Below are 21897 nucleotides of genomic sequence, written 5' to 3' on the forward strand. Positions count from 1 at the left end.
ATCGAAATGTCAACATGGACTTTAGGTCGATAACCAATATGTTAACATGCAAAAAGGATGACATAGTTTTAATGTCTATACGCTCATAATGTCGACATTTATCATGTCGACACTCGGCACAAGAATTTTTGATTATTTTTAGGGTTAGGGTTAGGCTGAGGTTTAGTTAGGTGTAGGGTTAAGCTAAAATAAGTAAAATCTACATATCAATATTGTGGTGGCATTTATAACCATGTCAACCTTTCTGAATGGTGAAATATTGGTTGTCGACCTAAAGTTTACGTTCTTAATGTTGACCTTCTGAATATTGACTTTGCATACCACACCCTTAGGGGCAATTCAGTTATGAGTGATGTGAATGGAGTGTGGTTGGAATGGTTGGGCAAAGGTACTCCACAACCAATATCTTCGCTCATTTTGCCTCACATCCTATAGAGGTGTGCTGACAAATGCGTTAACATTGTCTACAATATTAAATGGTAATGCGCACATCTGGACATCCTGTTGATGGCAGGCGGCACATCACTCCGATTCAAATTTTCCAACTAAGGGGGATTTAATTTAGAACAATGTGCTGGCGGCGGCTGTGCACATATCGGGCACTTACGGCAATGGCGACATCACAAGTTTTCCCTCACATCTCTAAGGGCTGGGAGGGACTACTTACAAGGACGTGATGTGTCGTTCCTGAATTGAATTCCGCCCATAGTGTCTGAAAAATCTTATCATATTTTTGCTTATTCCAATAAACCAACAATCAAACTTAACAAAAATGTGCTGATGTTTGCAAATCAGAAAATGATTTGTAATGCTAGTGTTGGAATGAATTAAGAGGCACAAATTCAGGAAATAACTAAAATGAGCATACTGTAGACTGAGACTTTTAGGTGATAATGTCTACAACGTCCAATCCCTACCCCCTCCCTTCCCTCGCTGCCTCCCCCCACCCTCTACTTCTAGTTAGAAACTTTTGGATGAAGAATGTGGGAGGTTTGTTCTTCTTTCTGCACCCACCAGAAGACACTCCCCTGTCCAATTTGGGTGAAGCACTACCTTTTTTTTGCATTCGTCCCAGGGAACACAACTTGTCTCCTTTCTTTTCTGTCCAGTCACCACTAAACAAAAGAACCTCAGGACACTTTACCATTCTCCAGAACCTGAAGGTATATATCTATTTCTGTCTGTATCCGTGGATAAGACATTGACCTTTTCTCTGATTGTTACTGCAGTCTGATTTTGATTTTGTGTATGAATTTTCTTTTTTTTTTTGTTTGACCATTAATGAAATCAGTGAATTAAAGAGAGATATGTATCAATGTATTCAGTCTCAACTAGAAGAATTTAGTGAGATCTGTGTAAAGCAGTTGATGTAATTATGCAAATGGGATGCTTTTAAAATAACACTTTTAAGAAATGTGCAGTTGTTCAGATCCAGATGTGGGTTAGCTGCAGAGAGAAATGAGTGGATGTTGTTATCAGGGTACATTCTTCCCAGTGCTCAGGCAGTTTAGAGTATGCAGGAAACAATAGTGTAATGTCTGTGTCTCATTGCATCTCTGCATATCTGAAACGTGCAATCCTGCAGTTATTTCATTTACTAAACCTGAAGTGTAAAATATCAGTGGTCTTTGAATAAAAGTCTGCAGTATCAGTTGCATGACCAGTCCCTAATGAGACAATTGCCCAGGACAAAATTCTTCTGTGCTCTGTTGGACTCTTTGTTAGCGAAAGTCTTGATTTGTTCCATCCACTTCTTCAAACCTCTTGTAATATCCTCTCTTCCCGGCATATGTGCATTGCACAGGGGGAGCAGGGGTTTTCAGTTACATTTCTGCATTGTTCTTCATTATTATTTCATTTTGTATTTTCACGTCTTTCTTTTTGTGCCAGCGAAGCTCAACTTAATTTTTTTCTTTCACTTTATGTAGTGTACAAACTTGGATACTTCATATAAGTTTACAGGTTATATGATTTTAAAAAGTAGTTAAGAGAATGAATGGACCTAAGTAAACTGGGACGTGTATGTTACATTACAAGTTGTGGTGCCATATTTCAATATGTGACTCAACGTGATACATTTTCTGTAAATATTTCCAAATCTCAAAAAGTCCCATTTTTTATGTGTGTGTTAATCAACATTCTTATGTCCTTGGAAAAGTTGAGTACTCTCTACATTTCAAATATGATATTTATTAACATAAAAAAGTATTTTACAGTTCACAACTACAACAGTGTGCAAAACTGATGACATGTTGTTTGATGTTCTGCAAATACTTAAACATTACTGTTACTAGTTATATGTCAGTAAGTCTTTTTAGAATGCTTTTTTAGAATCAAATGGAACTCATACACACACACACACACACACTTTTGTTAAGTTGAATATATTATGCATATACAATTGTTTTTTTTATTGTGATGTGTGCATACTGACTGCCTTTTGTAATGTCCAGTGGATTACGATCTACTGTGGAATTTCTGCTTATGCCTAATTACTTATACATAATTGCATCTGTGCTTTTACTGACAATAACTGCCTTTGCTTTCTAAGCATTGTTAATTGCTATACAGTCTCTCTCTTTATATGGCCCCTTTTATACAGCCATTGTCCTTGCAAATAGCCACTGAATCATATGTCACAATCTTCCAGCCACTGCTGCCATACTAACTTTGACACATGTTCCACTTTGACAGAGATATAGTACAGTATTTATTTTAGGACTATTTTGCTTATCAACTGAGAAGAATGGTTCCATTTCTTTTTCTGAAAATTAGGACGTTCATGTCAATGAGATATTATATTTATTCTGTTAATTAACTTGTTTCGAAATATTGAATCTATACTTAAACAAATGGCACAGAATGCACAAAATCCTCTTTTTCCATCAATTTTTATAGATTGTGATAGTTTGAATGAGAGTAATTTTTTTTTTCCTAAAAAGGGCGTGTTCCGTGTGGTTCCAATAATGGGGAAATGTCCTGCAGCTGGGAATTGTTTCAGAGCCATTTGAGAAGCACCAAATTAAACTGGGCGGGAAACACCTCTGGAATTTAGAATATTAAGAAAATACTATTTAATAAATGTATAATAATGCAGGATGTGAGCAGCTCATTCAGGAATGGGATACATATGTATTCTACCATACACATCTGCTGAGAAGTATGATGCCATTACTGAGGTCGTGTGTTAGTTATGTGGCTCATTCAGCAGCCAGGAGATTTAAAGACAATAAATGACAATCGTCTAGATGTTTCTGATGAATGTGTGCTTGCAGCATACTTTATGTATATATAAATCTGGAATACAAGCAGATACATCATTCTGTTATTAACCCTGTACAAAAAGCACACTGTACACAGTATGTCGTAAATGAGACTTATAGCAATCCATAATGCGAATACATTGTAACAGACTTTAAGATGATAGAATTCAGTCACACTTTATCACAACTTGCGGCCAGCACCTGAAAAGTCTAATTCCTTATCCCAGTATAATATGCCAATAAGGATTCTATTTCCAGGGGAATATATTGGAGCCCATCCCGGTGATGAATAAGAAGTAAAGTGATTGCGTTTGCGATCACTTTACTTATGGGTCCAGGACCTGGGCATAGGTGATCATCAGATCACGCATGTTTAAGCGGACAATGCCAATTCGTGAAGTGTAGCCAATAGGCTACAACTGTTAATGCCATCTGAAGATGGCGATAGCTAGCCAAGTTCCTGAATGGGCATGATTCCTGAGCTTAATAATTTTTTTCCATTTAGGAGTCCCTATAGAAACCTATATGGGCAGCTTTTGCAACCAAAGAAATCTGCTGTGTGCCCCTCTACAGATATCCTGTTAGTACTTAATATTTGCGGTTATCCCCGGAAAATGGGTGTTTTCGGGGAATATCCCACAAATACTTTCTGATAAATATGCCCCTTAATGTAGATAACTACAGTATATACTCCTCAGGATCACTGTTATGATGACTTGATTTTGAACATTGTGCATAGGATTAGGGGCGGTATGCAGTCGGGAAGCCGGCGGACCTAATCCCGACACCTGGCTTCCCGACTGTCAAATCCCGGCAAGGGTTTAAAGACAGGCGTCGATATGCCGACGCCTGTCATTAGACATACGCTGGGAGCCAGACGCCCGGCATCCCGATCGAAGGGACGCCAGGCGCCGAGCATGGATAGCCGCGCGGGGGGGGGGGCAGGGTTAGGTTTAGGGTTCCCGGGGTAGAATTAGGGATATGGCACCACCCCGGGAGGTTAGGTTTAGGTAAGGGGCAGATGGGGTTAGCGTTAGGCACCCCCAGGGGGAGGTTAGGGTTAGGCACCCCCCAGGGGACTTAGGTTTAGGCGGCAGGGAAGGGGGGGTTAGGTTTAGGCACTTAGAGGGGGGATTAGGGTTAGGCACTGGGGAGAAGGTTAGGGTTAGGCACCCCTAAGGGAGGGTTAGGGTTAGGGGGTAGAAATAGGTTAGTATATACTCCTCTGCCGGGATGCCGCTGTTGGGATTCCAGCCGCCGGGCATGGGTCTGGTGGTAAATCATACCGATACCTTAGGGGCATATCTATAATGGGTGCAGGGTCCCCGGGTCACCACACACCCTGCACACATATTTTAAAAACTTACCTCTCCAGAGTCACACGTCGGGCGGTATCTGTGCTGGAAAAATTGCCTGGATAATGGCCAGCACTGCCATTTTCCCGTGTGTTTTGCGCATGAGAAGTAGGGAAAATGGCTGCAGTGCCATTTTCCCAGTAACTTGCTCATGCGCAGTAGACTCTGGGCATAGACTAGTGCCCAGAGTCTACTACTGTGGTGCTGCGCTCAGTGTGCTGCTAGACACCGGAGAGAGAGGAGGGGGCCCCGAACGGAGAATGCACATGGGCCCCCTCCTCTCTTGATATGTCCCTGCATAGGATTTACATACATTTCATGTGTGCTAGATTTTTATAGAGTACAACATTAAGATGGAGAACTAATAATATCAAACACAACACATATCCATCCATCCATCCATCCATGGATAGATGGATGGATGGATGGATGGACGGACAGACGGACGGAGGGACCTAACCATCCGGACACATGTGCAGTGTGACTGGGAGATTGGCAGCTTGTGTGCAAATCTGTACAGGTCCAGAGTGACAGACAGATGGGTAGAAGTGGTTCTTTGTCTGTAACAAAACACACCTAATATAAGAGTGAGAGAAAAAGTAAGCCTAGTATTCTACAATGTGCTAATGAAAAGTTCTGATGCAAGTCTCCTATAGTCCTTCTTGCTGTTCTTCCTCCACTAGACTATTGCACTCCATATGCTCTGTGAGCGACCAGTGACTTGAGGAGGGTTATGTAAATATGATAACATCCAAATTAGTTAATTAAAATACCATCTGTTGTGCTAAAAAAATGAAATAGATTTTGTGCGTTTCAGCCTACACTACAACATGAATATTATGTAATGTGTATACATATAAAGATTCCAAGGCATATGGGAGGGTAAAGAAGTGTGAAAAATTTGGCTTGCATACTTTTTTGTACTCCTTCATGCTCCAAAGCAATCCACACATCTGAAATAAAACCATCTGTGTGCATGTTACCTAAGTGTCTTGGAAAGTTGTGCCCTGGAATGCATTATCACATCAGTGGATATTTCCGGGCTTATTTATTAAAGTATATTTACCCACAAATGTTAAGTATCACCAAGATGTAACATAGAGGGACCACAGCAGATACCTCCGATAAATGTCGCCATCTGTCCATTTCCTACAGCAGCCGTAGCCCCCTTAGGTTTTTGTGTGAAGCATTTTGGAGTTTGGCCCCAACCTTTCGCAGATTTTTTCAGGAGAAGGATCCACAGGATCCCTCCCTGGTGGCTCTGGCTTGTGTATGCACCGATGTCCATCGGCTCATGCGCAGTAGAGCAGCTGAGGGGGCAAAGCAGGAAGTAATGTGATCACATCACTTCTCAGTGATACATCCTGGCGAATATAAATACCTTATTGCTGCGAATTGGGCCGATAAAAAATCTTTATTTTCGGGGCAGACGGCAAGTAATAATAAATATGCCCCTTTATATTAATGTTTCCATAAATAACTTACTTCTCCAGCTGCTGTACTTATAGCAGATAAGTAGCAAATTCTACTGTATCTATGCTATGACTTCGCTGCCAGCCATTGCGCTGGGCAGACGCCATTTGTGTTACATCTCAAGAGCTGTGGAGAGTCTCCTGGCCAGAGACACTCACACAGAGCTCCTTGTGAGGACTGTAGAGGAAATGATATAGATGTCCCAGCATTTCATCTGACATTGGTAAGTACAGCATTGGTAGATTCTTCTGTAAGCAAAGCAGCTGAGATGGGGAATGTAAAAGCGGAGGGGAGGGGGGTTGCTGTATGCTGGGCCAACAGAAGGTATCAATTAAAAAATATGTAAAACAAAAAAGAAATACAATGAAAATAATAACAAAAAAAATCTTATAATAATCTATAAGTTACTATTAAATGTTGAATTACAGAAATAGTGAAAGGAATTGGTATTTTTAGGTTAATTTCATGATCACAGAGTTTTAAAGGCAAATCAGCCTATAAATCAACAGTTATACAGATCTCACCAAAAATCAGAAATCAGCGAACCACTGAAATCCCATGTAGTATAGTATATAGTATAGAACATGTTAATCTATGAAAGATCAATTTAGAAAATAGCTGTGGAAATATCCAAATGTTTTCACTGTACAATAAAAAATGTATGTATGTACATCTATGATACATACATTGTGGGCTGCCTGAGGCTTGCCAGTTCATTATGTTCATCCCTGGAAGGTAAGACAGAGAGGAACAGGGATATACTACTGTAGCATGTCTGTCCCAGCAACCCTGATTCTTGTTCTGGGACTCACTGTATTTGCCTTGCAGTGGGTCCCACTGAGGTTACACAGGATCCAGCATCATTGTCTTGTAGTGGTTCTCACTATAGTTATGAAGGATCCAGTATTCTGTGTCCATCGTTATCTGTATTGGTCTGGGACTTACTGTGGCTTAGGGATCCAGCATCCTTGTACAGAAGCTGTCTAGTAGTGGGTCTCATTGTGGCTGTGAGGGATTCAACATCACAGGTCCATTTTTATCTGTCTTGCACTGGATCGCACTGTGGCTGTGGGGCATCTAGCATTCCAGTCCATTGGTATCTCTCTTGTAAATGGTTTCATTGTGGATGTTGAGCATCCAGCTACACGGATCATCAGTATTTGTCAAATACCAAACAGACTACAGTCAGGAAAGTTTTCTGAAAGCTGTGTGACATCAGATGTGCAGCTTTCCTGGCTCCAAATTCAAGGTCTATTCTTCATGATAAAGTTAATGAGATCACTGGGGAAGTCATCGTGAGAGGTGATTGGAGCATCCGACTACAGCTTGGGTTTAATGTTCTTGGCTAATTGATTCTCAAGTTCAACTCCCCAATTATAACATAACTGTTTATGTCCCTCACACTCCTTGAAAAAAGATTTTGTGCTTATACAAAGCAACCAAATGTCCAGTATGAATGGATTGAGTTTGTTAAACACTATAGAATTAGGGTGCCACTATGGCCTCCCAGTATCTGTCTTGTTCTGGGTGTCACTGTGTGGGATCGTGATCACAGACTGGCAGAGAGCCCAGACCCCCATGAGGTAACAAGTAGGAGCCGCCACTGAACCCGGCTATTTATCAGCGAGGTTCTGGCAGTGAATTCATTGAAAACAGAATGGGTGGCAATGTAAAATTAAATGGTTTCAATGTGTTTTTTTATTTAAATGTTTATATTTGTATATCATCATTGATACATTGACACTTAATTGTTCTCAAGGAAACACTTTCAACAGTATTTCATTTACATAACAAATACCGGGCTCCAGTGGTGGCTCCAGGGGGGGGGCTGCAGCGCAGTCCAAAATTCAAATAGGGGAACCACACCAGCTGCCAGTGAGTCCCAGCCATCTATGTTTGGCAGTGTGTGAAATGGCAGTTGGTGTGGTTCCCCTATTTGAATTTTGGACTGTGCTGCAGCCCCACCTCTGGAGCCGCCACTGCTGGGCTCTATTTACTAAGCCTCGGATGGAGATAAAGTGGACTGAGATAAAGTATCAGCCAACCAGCTGCTAACTGTCATTTTTCAAACACAGCTTGTAACTGGGCAGTTAGGAGCTGAAGGGCTGGTACTTTAACTCTGTTAACTTGAGCTCCATCCAAGGCTTAGTAAATAGGCCCCAATGTTTCTTTGCATAAGCAAACAGACATACTGTAAGCAATTCAGAAAACAAATTTTTTTTAATGCTTCCTAACCAATAATAGATTACTTTTCAGGGTAATTTAACTAAATCCTCTAAGTGTAGTGTACTAAATAGTAAAGTGGTAACTTTCACTTTTACTTTACTACCATACAGTATTCTAACCCGGCTTACAACCTATCACTCATATGCAGCCATCAGTCTCCACCAGTGTGCAGAGTATAGGTGCCGAGGAGGGATTTGAAGATCCTACCCAGCAGAAAGTTAGCCAATAGGCTACAATGGCTGATGCCATCTGAAGATAGCATTTAGGCTCTAAAAAGCATAATCTTTTTGGACCTGTTTAAACAATATCACATCACCATTCCCATAGAGGTCTATGGGACTAGCAATATTCTGTGGGTCTTTCACTAATATATCTATGAAATCTTCTTCGTTAATGCTTTGATAAATGCTGCCCATATTACAATTTCTGAAAATCATGCAGAATCAGTAGTTTCCGCATGATTTTTGGAATAAAACAGTTTGAAAAATAGGCCAGCTAGTCTCCTGTGGTTTGGTGTACATAATCTGTGCATGAATAGTGGTATCAGAATGTAAATCAATTCTTCAAACAGCTAATGCAATTTCCCATAACCAGACATTCAACACACTTTGCATGCTGCAAAATGTATATTTTTTTGGCTAGTAAAACCTTGTTGTAATACTATAATACAAATCATTTGACAACTTTTTAACAGGAATTTAATGAGTGATTTCTTTTCTGTACGATAACCATACTTATTTGGTCCTTGGAATCCTTTGCAAATGTAATATTTTTATAGCGGTAATTTTATGGTTTGGATGAGGCTCTGGAAAGTGCAGTAAAAGTGCTTTTTTTATGTAAGTGACCTTTCTATTATGTTTATGTCTTGAAACCATATGGTACCCACAAGGATCAATGATCCCTATGGTATTTGTGTTAATATTTTTCTTAGTTGACTGATCTGAAACACACTAGTATGAAACTTGTTTCACATGTGGACAACATATCTACAATGCAAAGAATTGTGAAGAATTTCACAAGTTCACAAAGATCAGTGTCACCAAACCAAAACCTCAACTCTCTTTTAACCTTGATGTCTGTGTCACTGATCCCTGTTTGTGAATATGTGCTGTCCTTAAAACCAAACCATTCTACATCATGTACATCTCAGCGTTATACAGCATGTTCTTTTAATATTTTGTCATGGGACCTACAGTAGTAAAACTATAATTCATAAAGAAATTATTAGTCTGAAATCAGTGGGCCTGATTCAGTACGGATCGCAACTGCGATCGCTATAGCGATTACCAACACAGTCTCACTGCGAAGATATGCTAATGTCTGCAACCGCTATGCCATACACAGTCTAACATAAGGATGCCCACCTCACCTTATACACTTCTGTAATACTCAGCAAGACTGCAAAACCAGCGGTAACATCGAGTTCAATTGCAGCCTCATGCACACTTGCACAAGCTCTGACCTTACTCAGGAATGCAGTGTCACATGCAGTGAGTACACAGGCTGCGTATGGCATCACAGTGGCTAATTTATTCTAGCCCCTGCAGTGGCGTTCAAAGACACTGGCACTCCTGCGTTCCGCTGCCCCCCCTCCTGTCACCACCCCCAAATGGTACTTCCTGTCAAACTCTCTGCAATGGGTCTGCGTAGCCACTGCAGTGGTGTGTTCGAGCATATGCACTGCGATGCATGCGCAGAATGCGACAATCGGCAGATTGCATGCATAATCGCAGTTGCGGTCCTTGCTGAATCAGGCCCTATATTGTATAGAAGCCGCCATATTGCTGGCCTTATCAGAGATAACAGTGAAAAATGTCCTTAAGGTAGCATAACATGAGTTGAAAAAACCCTATTTTCAACTAAGAGAAACACACTTATCAAAGAAATACAAAATCACTGTAACTTACTTAGAGACATACATCAGGGCAGCACAGTGATATTTAACTCTCCAGAGACACTGACTTGTAGCAGTCTGAACTTACCGCTATGCCAACCAGTCTAGATCATTAGTCGCATCCATTTTTTAATTGACTTGCCACTGGTAACCAAATGCAAACGATGGGCCTGATTCAGAGAAGTACGTTCATCCAAGCATGTGCAGAACGGGTCCTGCGATCTCGTTGGCATACCCCCCAAGCCGCAGCATGATTGATATGCTTTTGGGTTTTGTGGAGCGTATCTGGTCACTATTCCCAAAAACTGGGGGGGGGGGGGGTGTTGCAGCCATTTTCCGGAGGGATGAGGTAGGGGTCTGCATCGGCGGACACAGATTCCTGGCCTGTTGCATGACCAGGCACCAGCCAGGCTGCGGGAAGCTTCAGCTCCCGCAGCCTGTCCAAGGAAGCAACCATGCAGCCATTGGCCGAGATGGTTATCATAGCCTGTGACGTCAGTCGCAGTGCTGAGATCGCAAATGCAACCAGGAGGTATCTGACACTTTCTTCTGCATTTTCATCAGAGATGGACGGATTGTCACAAGACGCTCATGCGTTCTCTGAACTCCTCCCATCAACTGACCATCATCCCTGCTCTGTTCTGGATTGGTTCCTGCGGCTATTTCCTTCTGGTGTGAACGCTGCTCCAATGCCAGTGATAGCGTTTCATGTGTTTCCGGTTTTTGGTGGTGTCTCCTGCTATCCAGTCGAGTACCCAGTTCTCCTGCCTGCTTTTGTTACCTGCCGTTTGTGTCATCTAGGCGGCATGGTCCGCATATCTACTACCTGCTGTTTGTGTCATCTAGGCAGCACGGTCCGCACATCTACGCTCTGCCGTTTGTGTCATCCAGGTGACGCAGACGGCACTCAGAGTCCAGAGTGCGCAGTTTAGCGTCCAGCTGCTTGTGTCAACCCAGTGGCACAGGCCGCACTTCAGCGTCCAGCTGCTTGTGTCAACCCGGCGGCACGGGCCGTACTTCAGCGTTCAGCTGCTTGTGTCAACCCGGCGGCACAGGCCACACTCCAGCGTCCAGTTGCTTGTGTCAACCCGGCGGCACAGGCCACAATCCAGCGTCCAAAGTACACAATCCAGCGTACCACTGTTTGTGTCGACCCGGCGACACAGGTTGCAATCCAGCGTCCTAAGTATGCAATCCTGCATACCACCGCCTGTGTCAACCGGGAAGCACAGGTCCTTCTTCAGACCATCGCAGCCAAAGGCCGCATCTTGTTCTACGGCCCACTGTCCACAGCTGCTGCGCTGCCCAAATGCCGAATCTTGTTCTACAGCCCACAGGCCACAACCTGCCAAGGCTGCTACACGGCTCAAAGGCTACATCTTGTTCTACGGCCTACAGGCCACAGCCTGTCAAGGCTGCTACATGGCCCAAAGGCCACATCTTGTTCTACGGCCTGCAGGCCACAACAAGCCAAGGCTTACCAGCCCTCAAGGCTGCTGCACGGCCCAAAGGCCTCATCTTATCTCATTACCCTCGGGCTCCAACTAATCAAAGACTTTCCAGCCCTCAAGGCAGCTCCATGGCTGCAGCTAGCCAAGTGTTCCAGCCCTCAAGGCTGTTGCAGGACTATACCCACAAAAGATAATACCCACAGCTTAACACAGGTTTGCACAGCCGCTTGTGTGCGACTGTGCAAATTCGTCCCATCACTGAATCAGGCCCAATGTCCTTTCTGGTGCAAGTTCTCCCAATTGAGTAGTCAGTATAACTTCTTCAAAATAAATAATTTATTGAATATTATTAGTACGGCATTAATACAAACGTGTCTTGATTGTCTGATACAGCATGTGATAAACTGCATAAACTTTGTTACGTGGAGGGGGGCATTCTGAAACTTGGCAAGTACGACTAGGTGGCATAATGAGATGAACACTTACGTTAACCTGGACCCGATCTGCAAGGTGTAAATTTTTGTAAAAATATGTCCATTATTATACAGTTGTTTGTATTGATTGTTAATTTGCTCATTATTATGCCAACTGTATCTGATTTTACAATGAAACCAAACATTCAAGATACATAATAAAATAATTTCCCCATCACACCAAACTTAAGATGGATACATACAGAGTGTGCACACTCTGGCTGGAGAGACACCATAGGGGCTGGAAACAAAAGGCGGCCGACTATCATTCCAAAACCAGTTGGATCTGCTCCCGCATCTGCTTTACTTAGATATTAAAGTTTTCATTTGTCTTCACAATTCCAACATGTTTTAAGGATGGATTACCCATCACACAGAGTTTACATGTTTTTAGAATCTGTAATTGAGGAGCAGTGACGGAACTCCCAGAGACAATCCAATCATTGGCCTCCGGGCACAAGGGTCACATCTATAACTGCTGTCTACACCATGCTCATCACTGCAGCGGCACAGGCAACAATTTTAGATGGATCTATCTGTGGAGTCTGGAGAACCACTGTTGCTTGCCGGTGGCTGTCTGGTACATTAAAGTTTTGGGGTTTTCTAATTGAGATACAGGTGCATGATGGCATTACATCAAACCATGCTGCACCACTGACAGAGGAGCCATGTCACTAAGAGGAGCAGCCTCAGCCAGACAACAAGATCAGTGTCTATGTGCTGAAGGCAGAGGGCTGCGGGAACTGAGCTGGAGAGACTTTGTAGGGCTGGAGTTAGAAGGGGACTGCCTAGAGAGACACAGGTGGTACTGTCTAGAGAGACACTGGAGGGGCTGGAGACAGAAGGGGCTTGGCTGGAGAGATACTGGGGGGGCTGGAGACAGAAGTAGCTGGCTGAAGAGACACTGGAGGTCTGGCTAGAGAGACACTCTGGGGGTTGGAAACAGAAGGAGATTGCTGTAGAGACACTGGGCTACTGGGGATAGAATGTGGCTGTCAGGAAAAACACTTGGGGAGCTGGAGACAGAAGTGGGCTGACTGGAGAGACACTGGGGGGCTGACTGGAGAAACACTTGGGGGCTAGAGAGACAGAAGAGTGCTGGCTGAAGAGACACTGGGGTGCTGGAGACTACATAGCTGGCAGGAGAGACACTTGGGGGGCTAGACACATAAGGGGGCTGGTTGGAGAGATACTTAGGGGGCTGGAGAGACAGAAGGGGGCTGGCTGGAGAGGCATTTGGGGGGCTGGGGATAGAAGGGTGCTGGCTAGAGATAGATTGCAGAGCTGGAGACAGAAAGGGCTGGCTGGAGAGACACAGGGGAACTGGAGACAGAAGCCGGCTGGGTGGAAAGACTAATAGGTAGATTTGAGCAAAAAAGACACAAAATAGATGCTCGGCACAAGCATGGGACATGGCATGCCAAGAAGGGATACTTGGTATGACTACGGCAATAGTGTGCACCATTTGTATGATTTATAGAAAACATTCAAGTGCAGTTTATCAATTCCCTTATCATGACATTGTTACATTGATATGTCTGAAAATATAAATAATAATAAATTTGATTATATTAACATTACCATTATCACTGTCCCTTAGTGCTAATCAAACACATGCAGTATGTATTGTGACAGTCTTTACAGTGAATATTAACCAAATGTCTTTCCTTAACAGCCTCTATAGGAGAGCGACAGGACTGGAGATCTCTATGCTCAGGATTATTGCCGATCCTCTTTCACATAACCAGCAGTGACAAGCAAATCACAGAAAGTATTTAGGGAGATTGGAGGAAACCTTTAACCCCTACCATCATGGGGGTAATATGGCTGGCTAAATTCATGCTGGGATGTACTGCACTATGGTGTGTGGAGCAAGCTCAGGGCCAGCTGGAGTTCAGTGACCAGCAAGCCTATGAAGAAAGGACAGCACAAAGAGTGAGGAGGAGAGGACAGGACACATTGAGAGGGTATGTCATGGATGGATGTCATTTGTATGTCAAGAGAATAATTTAGTAGGCAAACTGAAACTTTAAGTTCATATCTTTTTTATTATTTTTGTGTTTAGCTAAATTTACACAATGTATTAATGCAGTGTTTTTTTACTCTAGAATGAGCATGATGGTCAATAAATTTAATAAGAATGTTATCAGGCATGTTAGACAATGCACTAATATAATAACACCCAAGGCGCTAGGAGAACCTTGTTGATAAAAAGAAATAACATTTATAATATACCACCCTAATCGGGCACAAATCTGACGACCAATGTTTAGAACCCAAACAAAAACAGGGAAAAAGAAATGCAATGTGCAAAAAGAGTGAGGCGTATTTAGTGAATACAATAAATCCAAAGATAAAAAATAACGGCTGTGCTTAAATAAACCCAAGGACATAGGTACAATAGGTGCAGGGAGTGTGTAACCAGTAACTCTGCCAGTGGTTTTTCTCAGAAGTGTGCTGCTGCAGTTCAAATCTGCTGTCACGGGCCCGGGCGGCTCTGTCTCTCCTCACTGGGAGGAAGTGTGAATGTGGTTATATGTGTAACCATTCACCCATGTCTCCTGCAAGGAGCAGAACTACCTGACTGATTTATTAGTGAATCACAACCTTCTTATATACCACATTATATCATATGCAATTAGGATTGGGGAGACTATATCATTGTATCATTGTTTAAAAATATAAAATACTTACTTTTTGCTAATCACCATTCATTTAAACCTTGCTTGTCAACTAAGCAGACAGATAGCGCAAACATTTATGAAAAACCATTGCCAGTACATCACCGGTGCTTGTGAAGAATGTATAATAAAGTGACAGCTTTCTCTAACACTTTGTTTTGACCCATCTTTACCTAGTATGTACTTATCTGTACTAGTTTTATAATAATGTGACTGATCATTGAATGTCAGGTACACTGGACTCTACCTGTTATACTGAACCTTTTCATATTAATCTGAGCAATTGGTTTTATATATATCAAATGGAAATTGGATTAGAGTTTCCAGCTCTATTCACTAAGTGCACCTAATAGCATACCTCCCAACTGTTCCGCTTCTGACGGAACAGTCCTGCTATTCAGGTACTGTTCCACTGTCCCACCCGCGGGCTGCAGTTTCCTGCTATGGGGGGAAGTTGGGGGAAATCAGGTGAATAGATGCCGTGCCAATCACTGGGAGTGCTGGGCTCGCCCCCCAGAGTGATGAAAATGGGGGGCATGTCATAAGGCCACGTCCCCTTCACTGTGAGGCCACACCCCCTTTTCGGATGCGCAGGGGTCCTGATACACAACTTAAGAATGTTGGGAGGTATGTAAATAGTAGTACTAGGTTTAACAATAGTCTTATAAATATATGTTGTTCAGTGCATTATACTTTGAAGATTTGGGTATTAAGGATTGTATTGATTGAAATTATGCCATAATGATGAAAAGGAAGCTCTCAAACTGAGTATAATTAGCATTCTCTTGGTATGGGCAAAACATAGTAAATGTCTTCAATGTGTTAAAAAAAAGCATGTCTTTCACACTTTATTAAAAGAGATAATCCACCTACACTAAAATATATAATGATTTTTTTAAGGGATTTTTTTGAAAAATTACAATTTATGAAGGTTCTCTTGACTCCATCACGTGACTGCATGTTTTATATATTGGTAATATTACCATTTCATAGTATTATTACATATTCTTTTTTTCTTAATGGGACTCTCATTGTCCCAGCTCTATAGAAACAGACTGGTAAAATTCTGATTACCAGTTTTGCCATTTGTATGAATACTAGAGATGTGCGCAGACCTCCATGTATTGGTTTTGGATCTGGATTTATCTTCATGTTTTGGTTTTGCAAAACCACCCTCAAGTGTTTTGGTTTTGGATTCGGATAAAAGTCGATAAAAGCAGTAAAAATCTTCAAATCCCAAACCCAAGTTCGGTTTTTAAATCCGACTTTTGAACTGGCAACAGATCCGAACCCGGTTCGAACCGGGTCGCAAAAGTGAATTCGAACCTTGACCCAGTTCTACTCAGAATCCCTAAATTCGGGTGTGTTCGAATTTCAGAAATCTGGACCAGCGCATCTCTAATGAATACCATTATATATGGTTTCACTGAGTTTGGCATCCAAAAGGAAGCTTGGTATGGCTTTTATGGATTGCGCTAACTTCATGTGACATTAATGTCTCAGGTTTTTGTTTAAAAAAAAATATGGGAGTTCTGTCACATCACAGTTAGGTCTCCACCTTTCTGAAGCCTTGTCTGTTCTGTGCAGACTACGGCCCTAAAATCTTACACAAATGCATCAAATATTTCCAGCAACGATGCCAAAATGATTTCTATTCCATGGTGATCCCCAGCGAGGCTGTTAAAACAGTACTGCTGTATGCGGTCATCACACCTGGAAAGCGTTACATGTGTTTAAAAAATGTATCTGCTGAACATCAAGCTAGGGTGGAGCAGTGGGATAAAGTAGTCTATTTCTTTGAGTTCTCTTTAGTAGAAAGGCAGTTTTCTTGGATTTCTTTGCAGTTCCAAACATTGGTTTACACTTAAAGAAAATGTCTAACAATGAGCCTCACTCTACAAGACGGCTGTCTGAATTGCAATTACAAAGACGTGATTGTTGAATGTACAATATTGGTTCCATACATTGGTAGACTTTACAGTCCCTCTACTGGCTCTACAATGTCAATGCTTTTATTATACTGCAACCAGGGTTTGGCTTAATCACAGGGGCAAGCGCAGGATTTTTACAGGGGGGATTCCACACACACATACATACTTTATATATATATATATATATATATATATATAACAATACACGCACATACCTTACACACACATTTACTGTGTGTCACACTTACTGTACTTTACACAAACACTGGCAGCAGCTGCGGGTTGTAGACCCGATAAGGATGGGACCTGGCAGGCTGGCACCATGTCATTAAGACCCTCTTCCTCTGCTCTCCAGTCTGTCAGGGGGGTTTCTGGGTACTTAGAAACCCCCCCTGCATGCGCTAGTGAATCATATTATTGCCTTAAGTCTTCTTGCTTAAGGCCTCTTACACAGGCATTACTTTAAAATATTTTCAATGCCTATTAAATAGACCTGTGCAGATGCACTTAATTTTACTTTGCATCAATATTGTGGTTGCCTGTAGCATACAGGAGCATTAAAGCTCAGTACAAATACAATGCAGATCATTTAGGCATGTAGTAACCTAGAACGCAGCTCATTTATGCATGTAGTAACCTAGAACGCAGATCATTTATACATGTAGTAACCTAGAATGCAGCTCATTTATGCGTGTAGTAACCTATGCTGCTGAAAGATTTAGAGCCATGCTAATGAACATGTCTTGAATCTATGTTAAAGCAAGGACAAAGAACAAGGTTCTGTTTGTGCTCAAACTTAAGTTGTTCTTCAACACTAGTATTAGTATTAGTACAAAGACTATTCTGATTTCTTTTGTTTGTTTGTTTCTACAAAATATATGATATTATCCTTCCATCATACACTTGATGTATAACTTATCCAACATTCCAAGCATATTGTTTTAGGTACAAATGTATTTTACATACATGCCTACACTCCCGAAAGTCGCGGGAGGCTCCGGTTTTTTAGGGTAACACCCCGCACTCCCGGCAGTGTAGGCACTTCTCCCGAATCCTGCCCACTTCCTAGTGAAGTGGGCAGAATGGGGAGAAACTTACCTGAGATCCACGGTCTGTCATTTGGAGGCGGGGCTTAATGACGTGATTCTAGTATAATCGCTTCATTTGGCCCCACCCCCTATTAAAATGTTTGTTTCGCGGGCGTTTTCCCATGAGGGGACGTGGCCTAATGATGCGATTGGTCCGGCCCCGCCCCCATCATTGCCCGACTGCTCCCTCTCCCCAGGCTTCTCCCGGGGGGGGCAGAGGAAAAGTCGGCAAGTATGGTATTTTATAGGTAGCAATGAGAACCAAATCATTACAATAATGAATGAGTTTTGTCCTTTTTAATTAAAAAACAATTAGAGGTATCTGAAGACTTCTGGGGCATAAATGAAATAATATATATTCTGAAGCTCACTAGCCTCTGGACTCTTAGGGGTGAATTCAATTGTTTTCTGGGCGCCCAAACATAATGGGCACCCATCAAAGCAATTCAGTTGTTCTCCCCATAGGCCAGAAGCACTGGGTTGAGTCGCGCTAAGCGGCTAAACTCATCTGAAGTACTGCTTTGGGCTCCCAAACTCCAGTTGGGCGCCCAAAGTGGTGACTTATCGCACATTTCTGCTTGCTGCCTCAGGAGGGAACAGTCGGCACCGGCAGCTATTCACACCCAAACAGAGCAACAGTGGAATTGCTCCGTCGGGCACCCATTAGTCAGAGCCACCGGGGAAACAATTGAATCACCCCTTTAATATTCTTCTAAATTAGGTTTTTCCTTGGTATGACCAGATGCTTATATCCTCTGATCATAGGAAAACCTGAGGGCTCTCAAATTCCTGCCTCTATACTGTACTTGTGAAAGTATGTGTGTAACTGAAAAAAGAAATTGTTGTTCTATATAATGAACCTTACAACTTAGTTTTGTCTAACATGAACTATTAAGCAGTCTTTCGTGTGCAATAGAGATTTAGGAGCCTATTTATCAGGTATATATATGCCTTAAATCATGCAGAAACGGCTGCTTCTGCATGATAAGGCAAATACTAGTAACAGGGCTATTTAAAAATAGGTTAAAGATGGAGATGTTGCAGTAGACTTCCAACTAAAAAATGCTTAGCTTTTTGGAGTTTGGCCCCGATAGCGAACTTCATCTTCACAAGCCATTAGCTGTTGTAGGCTAAAGGCTACATTTTTACTCAGGAGGGACCTTTGGATGGTATTGCATTCGCAATAGATAAGCCAGGTCTGAATATGACAGTATAGTGATAGCAAAACTTATCACTATATTATCCAGTCTTTGCCAGCATTGGCTCTTATGGGAGCAGGCAAGACGTTTTTTATGGCCCTGAAAAGTAATTTTTTATCTCTGTGATATGCGGCGATAAGAAATGAAACATTTTGGGTCCAAAAAGTGAAGGGTCTTAAATAGACCACTTTAATGACAAACTTATAATTGGCATAATGGCATTATGATGCTACAGTAGATTGCAAATGTAAGTAGAAATAAGAAATACTATAAATGAGAATACTTTTTTAGTTATTGAATCAACTGGATATATTGGTGTTCTCTATATACATTCCCAATGTTCAGTAGGCTTGTGTATGTTATACAATGAAAACAAATCTATTACTGGCTGCTACAGTTTACTATTTGCTGCCTGCAGACAGATCAAAGCAACCCATTTATTCACCAGGTCCAATGCTTGGGGCAAAAGTCAATAAGCCGTGGGTTGAGCTGCGTGGTCTGTTCCTCTGGGTAAATGCCTGGAGCTATTTAGTTACAGACCAACGATCAAACCAGGACCATCCCTGAGACAGCAGTTAATGCTTATATCTGCTTGCAACCTCCAGTGACTCAACCTGTGGTTAATTAAATTTGCCCCTAGGAGGTTCAATAAACATTAGCCATTAGATCTTGCAGTATGGTGCCAACTACAGTGAAGCACTGTCAGATACAAGACTTACAAGTTGCTAGTTGCCATGCATGCTATAGAAAAATTTTCATTGTACACCAAAAGTATTGCCAAAATAACATGCAGTATAATTAAGGGAGGTTGTCCTTATATATATCAAGGTCAAAAGAAATTGACCTGTGGTCATTTCTAGCCATTATTATATTTATGATCTTGACTAGAGAATGAAATTAATTAATTGTTGCCCAATGTAAGAGACTTGAATTTGTCTATGTTCTGATTTCGATCATGATTTTTGGGCTTTTGGGTTTGATTGCTGCAATGTTCATGATCACAGGTCACAGTTACAGTAAAAGAAACACGGTGGGATGTACTACGCATCGCATTTAATGGGTGCAAAGTGGCGTTAATAATGCTGGTATGCACTTAGAATTGCGATTAACATTGCAAAGGACAGTTCTTCAAAAAAGAGCTGTCTTTTACTATGATAGGACTTCCAGGTTTATGTCCTGGGAGTCCTTCTGCGCATGTGCCCGTTGACACAAGCACTGAGGGGGATTCTGGGAGGGATCAGATTGGATCTCTCTCAGGGAACATTGTGAAGAGAAGCTCATAGGCTTCTATTGGACAATGCTTCCTAACAGATCCAAGCTCCAGAAAGTATCGCATTCCGGGGCATGGTGCATATGGGGAATGTGGCCAAAACTCAGAAAATAGCAGTTTTCGAAGTATAGGCCACATTTTGCTTTTAGTACATCCAGCTCATAAAATTAAACTGGAAAAAAAAAAACCTATAACATGTTACCTGTTTAAGCTTAATTGGATACATTGTATAGTATTTTTAACTTGTTTTTTTAGTTAAAACAGCAAACATCTCTGTGTTCAAGTTCAAAGTGTAAGTTCAATGTTTGAGTGTGCCCTTCGCATGAAAAAATGTTACATTTATTATACAATGAAGCTATTTAGGCTCGAACAAGCTCATACATGCACGAATCTATTCATCCTGCTTGACTTGAGCTCAATTTATTTTTCTATCTAAAGTTCAAGAATTTATCACAAATGTAATACTTTACAGCTGATTAAGTGTGCCAGTTCTACAACCACTTTGAAACTAATTTCTGCATCTCTACTGCTGACATACCAAATCTTTCAATTGACTCTCTTTAGCTGACATGATCATATATGGGTTTTCAGTGAAGCTCTATTGTATTTGTAAGGAACATGCACACGGAGAAAGTTCTTACTAAGAAAACATAATCTAAATATGCTTGCTTTACCATCTGACCTGTTGTTTTATGACAGATTGCTTATTGTAAAGCAAAAATAATAGTATTATTATTATTTATAATGTGTTGGCATATTGTGCAGCACTGTACTGTACTTTGATTATTAGTCAATCAAATTACATGCAATGACAATGAAACAGAAGGGAAAGATGGCTCTTGCGGAATGACAGTCTAAGTGGGATTATTTGATACATAAGGTAGCGGGAATATTCATTGTAGCTGATGGTGAGAGCAACTACATTAGGGCTGCCAATAAAACTCAGCCATTGGTGACTGACAGCTCTGTGCAAATGACATTGGTGTGGTACAGTTGGAATGATGAGGAGAAGTAGTGTGAGGTGGAGGCATGAAATATGTACTAATCATTGTAGAAATCTTAAAACTGTCATTTGCTGGCAACTGTAAGTGTCCTTCATCATTTATCATAACCAAACATCCTTCCAGTACTGGTTCTGGGGAAGGCTGTCTCTGTCGTGCTGTATGGGCGCTCCTATGGTTTTTCCACCAGCTCACAGTAGCTGTGTGTAGCCCAATGGTTTCCCTCAGCATCATGCTTACTGTTAGAAACATGTGTTCCCCATGGTCATCTGCAGCTGCTGTCACCAAAGAGGAACTCCTTCTGTATCTAGGAGCATTCTGTACCAGACAGTACATATATAACATGCACTAACCAATTTAATTAAATTAAACTGTTTTAAATATGCCACATGAAATATAGAGAAATTCAGATGTTGCCCTTCTGTCTAGCTCTTAGAACTAATATTTTCAAGGAAAAAAGGAAAATATGCCATTAATGAATTTCAGCCAACAGTAATAGATTACTTTGAAGTGAAGTTTGTACATTTACTGGCATGCAAGTTCCAATTACAGCCTGCAGCCCCAATAATGTATGTAAAATACAGTAAAAGTG

At 41.6% G+C, this 21897-nt stretch overlaps 1 protein-coding gene across 1 annotated transcript in view; it reads left to right on the plus strand.

The window, feature by feature from the left end:
• Positions 1-1080: 1080 nt before the first annotated feature.
• Positions 1081-21897, plus strand: part of LOC148505427 (fibrillin-2-like) — a 191059-nt gene continuing 170242 nt past the window's right edge. Inside the window, exons 1-2 of the mRNA XM_088448376.1 lie at positions 1081-1163; positions 13811-14102. Coding sequence (XP_088304502.1) covers positions 13948-14102 — 155 coding nt within the window. The 5' untranslated portion in view covers positions 1081-1163; positions 13811-13947. The remainder of the gene's footprint in view (positions 1164-13810; positions 14103-21897) is intronic.

The sequence above is a fragment of the Taudactylus pleione genome, unplaced genomic scaffold (genome assembly GCF_031769625.1).
Source record: "Taudactylus pleione unplaced genomic scaffold, aTauple2 ptg000454l, whole genome shotgun sequence".
NCBI lineage: Eukaryota > Metazoa > Chordata > Amphibia > Anura > Myobatrachidae > Taudactylus > Taudactylus pleione.